General features: G+C 32.3%; 1 protein-coding gene across 1 annotated transcript; it reads left to right on the forward strand.

Annotated features, from left to right (window-relative positions):
- The first annotated feature begins 4,117 nt into the window (after positions 1 to 4,117).
- LOC132698173 (small ribosomal subunit protein mS29) lies at positions 4,118 to 5,715 on the forward strand. Its single transcript, XM_060664105.1, has 3 exons — positions 4,118 to 4,746; positions 4,804 to 5,145; positions 5,447 to 5,715. Exons 1-3 carry the CDS (start codon positions 4,151 to 4,153, stop codon positions 5,652 to 5,654), a joined length of 1,146 nt encoding a protein of 381 aa, XP_060520088.1. The 5' UTR covers positions 4,118 to 4,150; the 3' UTR covers positions 5,655 to 5,715.
- The last annotated feature ends 3,228 nt before the right edge of the window (positions 5,716 to 8,943 follow it).

Consider the following 8,943-nt stretch of genomic DNA (forward strand, 5'->3'; position numbering starts at 1 on the left):
CCAGTTAATGTAGTGCTTGTTTAGTTTAAAATTTTACCGAGCCCGACGATGAAAACTCCAAGCATATTCAGTGATGTTAGCACAGTTTTATTATTATTTACTTTTCAGAATTTATTTACATTGAAACAGGAACAAAAGAGCATTATTGAGAAGAGTAACCAAAATTCACACTAATTTAATAAAATAAAATAAAACAATAACAAGCCGATTACGTTAGATAATTAAAGAGAGAATAATAATAAAATAATATTTAACGAGTACAAATACATTCAGAGCTGCAAGCCACAATAGCATTTTCTACTAGAAATTAATATAGTTCCAAAAAATGTTGAACTATGCAAAAAAGTTAATCTGATAATGAGAGTTGGCTAGACAGTCAATTCAGCATCCATTCCACTGTCATTTTTAATAAACGTTTTCCCCAAAAAAAATGTGTTTTCTGTTTTGTTATGTCTTTGGTTGCCACTTGTCTTGTCTGCTATCCTGATCCAAAGATAAATAGCCGACCATTGACCAATACTATTTGCTACATGTAATTAATTCTAAGGCTTGGTTCCAAAAAATGTTGAACAATATAAAAAAGTAAAACTGACCGCATTTGTTTGATTTATATTTGCTATTTGCTATATTGCTGTGGCAGGTTTTGTTGTACTAAACTGTGCTTATAGTGTAAATTATACAAACTAAAAGATATATAGTAGTCAAAATGGAGATCGCTAAAATGGATCAGCTTGAAGAGATAAGGAGTAGATATAGTATTTTCTACCCGAAATTATTTTAGACTTAGTTCCAAGACCAGTCAATATGACTATGTTGGTTAGCTAGTCAAGTAGTTCTAGAAATGAAACTATTAGTGCCGTACTTATCTTTATTCAGAGTCAAACTCATTAGAGATCAATTCCGCCTCTCTCCCTCCCTCTCATACTTACGTAATGTTTTCCCAAAAACAAAAATGTGTTTATTGTTTGTTGAGTTTTTGTTTGCTTGTACTTATCTTGTCTGCCAGACTATGGCAAAGATAATTCTTTTAATTGTGTTTGGTAAAAAAAAACCAATGATTTTATTTATTTATTTACTTATCGTGGGGCGAATCTGAATTACAATAGATATTAAGCTTTATACCCAAAGCAAGAACAAATAGTGCGAATGCTTAATAAACGAGTGATTAAAGAAGTCCACCATTAGTTTTTACGTACATTTCATAGATAATGTGTGACGTATCCCAAACCCATGATTAAAGCACAGGAGATGTCTGAAGTGGCTTGGATGGGTAACGAATTTAGCGTCTTACAGTGATAATTTCCGCACATTTTACCTACGCATAATTAGATATTATAGGGTATTGTCCAGAATAATCAAATTATTATAATTTTAAATGTCGCATTTAACACATCCTTCCGTATGTGCATTCCATAACCAGCATAGGCAATCGAAATCATATGGTTAATATTTCAGACCTGCTCAATCCACATTTTCGTTATTATTTTGTGAAACCCTCTATTCAAATGCGCTTACACACCGTGATCGGAATAATACGGACCAGGGATTTCCGTATTTTTCCTATTGTAAAATTCAGGATATTTGCAAGCAGATTTGGGACTCCAAATAATACCCGAATAATCATACAAAATTCGACAGTATAGTCCGCGGAATTTTTTCAAAACAGTTTGCAGATTTATCTTGTCTTATGGATGACGAGATAAGATACGAGAAAGATAGTGAAAGAAATTCGGTCAGACTCTTGAGGTAAATTTCCTACATATTCGCGAATAAGCTGATGCTTTAAAATTCGGAAACGCATACCTTTATAGTTATTTTTTATAGAATTTTAGTAAAAAAAAGCAATTACAATACCTTAACAACCTTGACATTCCATTTCGTTGGGTTATACCGTAAGGATCTAAATATATCTAGTTGGTTAGTGGCACTTACACCAAGTTGATTGTGCAAAATAGCAAATCATTTTCTCACAAGAAACCTAATTATTTGTATTGGATACATTGAATAATTACGATTGGAATATGTCTTTATATCTTTATTTACACCGCCACTAAAATTCATTAAGAGAAAATTTCAAAGCGCTCAAATTCACTTCATGTCATTATTTAAATTTGCAAAGTTAAATCTATAGAATGTATGAATTTTGAACGCCGTAATCTTTTTTTCACACTTTTGTCTATTAAAACTGTGTGTGGCGTATGTGATTTTTAACAACTCTTTATGATTGTGATTGTAGTTGTAGTTTTTGAAGCATTTTTTAGAAGTCGAAAGAAGACCTGAATTTTTTAGCACATACCTTAGACACGGTTCATATACGACGTAGGTGAGTCTCGAGTCTCCTAAAATCAGTCTAATAATAGCGAAGATAACAATAATCGACCCTCTACAAGAGGAAATGACCTTTTCCACGTGATAATTTTTCTGAATTCGAAGTTCGAGTGCAATTGCGCACAAAAATGAAGCGCAAAACTTTGTGGTTAAAATGTAGTCTTTCAAAATCGTTTTAATCGTGATAAAGATAATATCAGTCGCCAGCCACAATCCAGTAAATAACATTTTCAAAATGATTGCTTTTCTGACCAACGTTAGTAGGTACTGCCAAATTTCGATAATTATCAATAAATTTATTCGTAATTAATTGAAGCGCATATGATAAATGACAACTTTCAGTTTATTTGCGAATCACACGCTTAGCTCAAATATTCGACGTCTCAAATAGTTAAAGTTAATATTTATGTCACAACTAGATTTAGCAACTGGATAAGGTTGGATGATTAGGTTAAAGGTGGGTTTGCTACAATCATCAACAATTACAAATTCTTGATCGATTTTGGTTAATTTCGTATACTATATTAGAAGAATTCCTACATAAATAAATAAAAGAGTGAAATCTTGACGGAACGTCAAATATTATTCGATTAGATCTAAAACACCCATTTTTTTTATTTGGTCTCAAGTTTCATTCCCTCTGTGTAATAGTTAAGCTGGAATATTAATATATTAATAATCAATAATACACCTACTCATGGATAATTAATAATTTATTATATTTTTTTTTACAACATTACAGTAAAATAATCCATATGAAAAATTAGTATTTTCCATCGACATTTGATTGCTGAAGCCTCTTTGTCGTGTTCTGCGGCGTATAAAAATAAGACCAGTGTAAAAAATATACAGTACTTTTATCAAACAGGAAAGTAGGTGTAATCCACAATTTTTAATAATTATGGTTTTCCTATAACAGATCAACAAAGTTCACTTCCGGAATATCCCGCATTAATGCAAAAAGTATTTAAATTATAATTTGTTGTTATTAACAATTTGATTTTATTATAAGGAACATATTAAATTTAAATTAATATAGATTGCACAACTAATTCTTTAAATATTTTACCAAAGGCATATTGGCTAATGCTACCACCCATGTAGGTATGTACCCACGACCTGCTTGTAGGTAGCATCCATTGACGTCACAGCTTTCAATGCGCGTTATATATGATCCGAAAAATGAAGGAATTATCGGTATTGCTTTATATAACAAATTTATGTATTAGTTTACAGCCAAGGTAAACTTTCCGCCAGCAAGTATAGAGGATAATTAAAACTGGAATACATATAATAAATTCGCGCTGCGAGTCAAAATGATCACGATGTCTGTTCGTGAATTATTAATGCGTCAATGAGTCAAGGTTTGCAGGCTCTGTTACGTTGATTAATTTTTATTTATTGTTTACTTTTTTTTTTGCTGCAACAATCTGTAAACAGAGATTTCTCAGGCACCGTCAGTGATCTCAGTGGATTAATAATTGTAATGGCTTGAGTCTGTTATTACAGGTTTGCTAAATAACGCTGTAGCTACGTACGTGCTAAAAAGTCTTAATTAATATTAGATAATATGCACTTATTCGATGCTTACGGCCTAATGTTGCAAAATTGTTATAAACATATGTATTTTCCGTTATTTCGAATAAATATTTCTTATTCTAATTGACATTTCATAATAAAAACAAGATAATAAGTAAGCTCATCAAGATGAGAACGTATTGGATGAGAATCGTCGAATGATCTCATTAATTTGGCCAGGAAAAGTAAAGGAGACAAGGAATGAATTTAAACCTAACCTATAACTATAATCTAGCGTTCTAAGATGTTTAGATCAATTTCAAGCAAAATTTGCGAAAACCATCGCTCAAAAAATATCTTTTTGTCCACAGCGAGTCAAGCAGGAATCGAAATAAACGTCAGAACATTGGAAAGCGATCCGTCGAAGCATACGGTGAATAACCTTGCGCAGTTTTATTCAATACCAAGAGATATCAAAAGTAAACTTTTCCAACACGGCGGCATTCCTAAAACATTCACTGTGCAAGCGCAAACATTCAATGAGACATGTTTGATGATCAGGAAGCCAGCTTTAGACATTATAAATTGCCTGAAATCGATAGATTACTCAAAACCAGTGGTAAGATTTGTTTTGTATGGCAAAAAGGGCTCCGGCAAGTCACTATCTCTAGTCCACATTATTCACTGGGCACACAACAATGACTTTTTGTTATTTCATGTGCCTTGGGTTGGCAATTGGATGAGAAGAGCTAAAGAGTTTAGCAATTCAGAAACGAAAGAAGGGTTTGTTAACCTCAATCTTGATGCCTCTGCCTGGTTAATGCATTTCAAAACACAGAATGCAGAACTCTTAAAAGATCCTGCTCTTGTTGTGAATGAAGACATTGAATGGTCTAAAAGGTTTGTTGTTTAAACGTTTTTCTAATGTTTATTTCTAATCAATATATATATTTTAAGGGAAGTCACACAGAAAGGTGCACCTTTACTTGAACTGGTTGAACATGGTATAAGCAGGGTCAAATTTGCTTCCGATTGTGTTAATATCTTGGCCGAAAATATTAAAGCTTTGGCGCGGGATGGTCGATGCAGAACTTTAGTGGCGGTTGATGGTTTCAACGCGTTTTTTTATCCAAAAACAAGGGTGTACACAGAAAAGAAAGAGATGGTACCGCCGAGTCGTGTGGTTTTAGCGGAAGCATTCAGGAATTTGTCTAAATTTGATTGGCGAAATGGAGCAGTAGTCGTGACTGTCGACGAAATCGCAATTGCGGAAGAAGATCAGATCTCACATTTGCCAAGGTACAATTTTATTGTTTTTTGAATATTTGATGAATGCGCGGGTTTACACTTTTACAGTGTGCTTTTACCATAGCCTTATTCCTTGCGCCATCTACAAATCGATGTGCGAACTTTGAAAAACTGGTTCCTCTGGTATTATTGCTTTTCAGGCAATAGTTTTGCCCTGGCTGTTTGCCCGGTTTATTTTGTAATTTCTGTGAAGTGATGTTATAACTATTTTCTTTTTTCTTTTGCTTATTAATGATAATTACAAAATTGACAAAAGTTTTTCAGAAAAGTAAGGTATTGCATTGTATATTAGATATTTGCTGGGAAAGGATGGATTCGAGCATATGGATCCATTTGTGCCCATCTCAGTTCCCGCCTACTCAGATAAGGAAGTGCTAAGCTGCATGGAATATTATAGGGAGAGAAAATGGGTGACCCCATATCCCGGACAAGACGACGAATTAAGGTTTCTTAGCGCCGGTAATCCCTACAAACTTATGGAACTCTGCGCTTCTTTGTAAATAAATGATTTAATTAATTGTAAGATTTTGAGTCAGTTTGAAAATGTTGCTAATTAATAAAAGCTTCAAAAATTGTCATCTTTTATTTTTATTAAGAAAAGCTGGTAAAAGAGGTTTTTGCTGGGGTAAAGAAAGGATTTACCTAAATTAAAGAAACACTGGTAATAGATTCAGTGGCAAGATCTTGGGCATAAGAGATTAATTGATTGACCTTAACATAAAAATACTATCCAACAGATACACTGAAATTAGTTATTGTTAATAAAATTAACTTTCAACTGACTTGGTATTTCTTTGTTATCCATATTCCTTTTTTTTGACTCGCTATAATGTACCTGTAAAATTGTCTAAACATAGTACAATAAAATTCCATTTTATTCAGGTAAAAAGTAATAAATAGGTAGATTGTTGGAAACACCAAGTCTTTATCTCTGCTGTTAACTTTTCTACCTTTCAATTGATTAGTATTCTTAATTGTCAATTCTTTCTCAATATCTCAGTATTATTTTTAGTTTTTTCGAAATACCGATCATTTTCTATCAGCAGAGTTCTGAAACCATCTGTTTGGGGCCTGGTCCCACTCAGTGCTATATTGTTTTGTATATTTGCAAAAAGGCGATTTTGCAACTTAAATTATTACAACCCATGTTCTTCAACGATAGTACCAAAGAATACATACATACAATAGCGGTCCATCTGTAATACAATGCTTTGTAGTGAGTCAATCCATCAAGAGCAAGCGTGGCAAATACAGTTGCGTGACTACGTGACGTATTGCTTCCAAAAATGGATCCTTAATTTAAAAAAAAAACAATCGCTTTGAATTATTTGAACCATCGCATGTAAAGGATGTTTCGGTCAACCCATATGCCACCCGAGGACAGTAGACTAAATTATTTAATGCGTTCTTATTACTCCTATTTGTTTCGGTTCGAAAATAATTCGTGTGTTCCGCTACGGCAATAGACCAACGTTTATTATAAAATAGTTTTATTTCCTTTCTTATTTTGATAAATTGCGATCATTAAGTCCAAAAACGCCAATAGAAAAAACTGAATACCGCGATTTTTATTTGGCGCAGGTGATAAGATTATAGCATTTTTTATTAAGAGCAAGTTTTATTTAACAGCATAACTCATAACGCATAACTCATGTAAAATGCTTTATAGTACCACACTACCACTTCGAGATATCAGCTGAACTTTCCAGAATCTCTTTTCAGTTTTATTATAGGAAAATGTCCGTTTAGTTAATTTAGTTATAGTTTATTAAAAATCCCGGGCACTGATTTTACCTAAAACAAATCGCAAAAGTTAGTATTTACCGGAAATTCAAATTATTTTAATTTACTTCGGAATTTTATTTGGTATATTTGATGTCTAAGGTATTATAAACTCTTTACAAATTCATTATATTTACAATTTTTTGCTTCCTGAGTTTCCTTCAGTTTTAAGGTAAAGCAATATTTAAAAATATATCGCTAGTCTTCTCATTTTTATTTGTTTATTATGATTATAGAAGACGTCACGATAATTGTTTAAAGAAATTTCCACAGGTTACTGTAATACTATTCTCTTCTGGAAACTCTGAAGAAGACAACAGGATGATTGGCGAAACGTCAGCAATTTCGACTCAGCAAAAACCGACGCAGGAGGAATCCAGAACATTGTTTAGAGTTTGGGCATGTTAGTATTTGAATTTCCTGTCTCCGAAGACAACATATTTTACAGGTGGCCCAATAGTATGACAATAGTACAATATCTCCAGTATTTAGCACAATTTTAAACAATTTTATTAATTAGAAAAAAAAAAAATGAAGAACATGTTTGTCTATTATCACCTATATCTATCGTTCTGCAATTTTTTCAACCAAGGGGTTTTTCAAATTCAAGCAAACTTAAAATTTAAACTATTTTTTATCTGATTTTTCAAATGGAAGACTCTGTATCTAACTGCTTCATAATTTCCAGCTATTGTGCGTCTATAACTTTTGTTAAGAGTTCCGTACACCTATCGATCCAAGTTTTTCCTTAATATTGGTTTCTCTTATTAATTTACAAAAATTTGTGATACAATTACATTTTAAATATAAGATTTAATTAGCTATTTGCTCAAAAATACGTTTTTGTTATTAATAAATAATAAAATTATATATAATAATTTCATGAAAAAGCTTGTATCGATAGATATAGGGAAACCCGGATAAAAATGGCAAAAGTGTAAAGCTGAAAACGATGAAGTAGTTAGATCCAGAGTGTTACATTTAGAAAATTAGGAAAATTAGTTTAAACTTCGCCAAGTTGGCAGGATTTTATAAAACACCCTGTGTGAAATAATTACTTAGACGCCTAACTGAACTCTTAATAGTACATTATACTATTTTACGATCCATTTTTGAACTTGCAAGCGATGCAGATCGAGAGTTGTAATATAGAAAAACATATTCTTTGAAAAATTTTCTTTTTTTTCCAATAGTAAGTTGATTTCCTCGCATTAAAATTCGGGAAGAATTGCGGAGTCATAATCCACATTTCTCGGAGGAATCATAATAGGCAAAAATATGCAGGAGTTGCGTTTAAAAAGATATATTTTTGTATTGCCACCCTGTATAATTGAAAACATTTAAAAAATGTGTGGACATTTCCTGTGTATTTTATTTTTCATCGGTGTTAATTTATAATTATCTTTATAAAATATGTTGCATTTTCTATGGAAATAAAGTGCTTCTGACTTTGGACACTTTTAAAACTTGTGTTTTGTTTATCACAAATCAAGCATCCGCAGAGTTAAATTGTAGATGTTTACAATTACTTCTATGTACTGGTTTAGTAGCTCATCAGCTTGCAAGACAATGCAAAACCGGGAAATAGGTAACTTACTTGGTAAAGTCTGTTCATAGATATAAGAAAGTGAAAAATTGGAAAAATAAATGAAATAAATGTATATGCTTTAAAAATAAATTAATAAATACAGTAATATTTTTAAACAGCCAAAAACAGACAACGGCACGGGGTGTTCCAAGCGGTCACCCAATTCAACGGCGTCCGAGGTTATTTAACTTAAGAGATCGGACGGCATCTAGTGTATCAACGTGGTATGACCGTTGCATGTAAAACATCGCTAAAGTCTGTTCATAGATATAAGAAAGTGACTAACTGATACGAATTAAGGAAAGACCCGGGTAAGCTGTGAGAATGAAATATGGCCGAACAGGTCCGTACTTTGATAAGAATTTAATTATTTTACAAATTTTCTTTATTACCTAATTAAATTAATTAAAATTATTCAC

The sequence above is a fragment of the Cylas formicarius genome, unplaced genomic scaffold (assembly GCF_029955315.1).
Source record: "Cylas formicarius isolate icCylForm1 unplaced genomic scaffold, icCylForm1.1 PGA_scaffold_2__14_contigs__length_35257938, whole genome shotgun sequence".
NCBI lineage: Eukaryota > Metazoa > Arthropoda > Insecta > Coleoptera > Brentidae > Cylas > Cylas formicarius.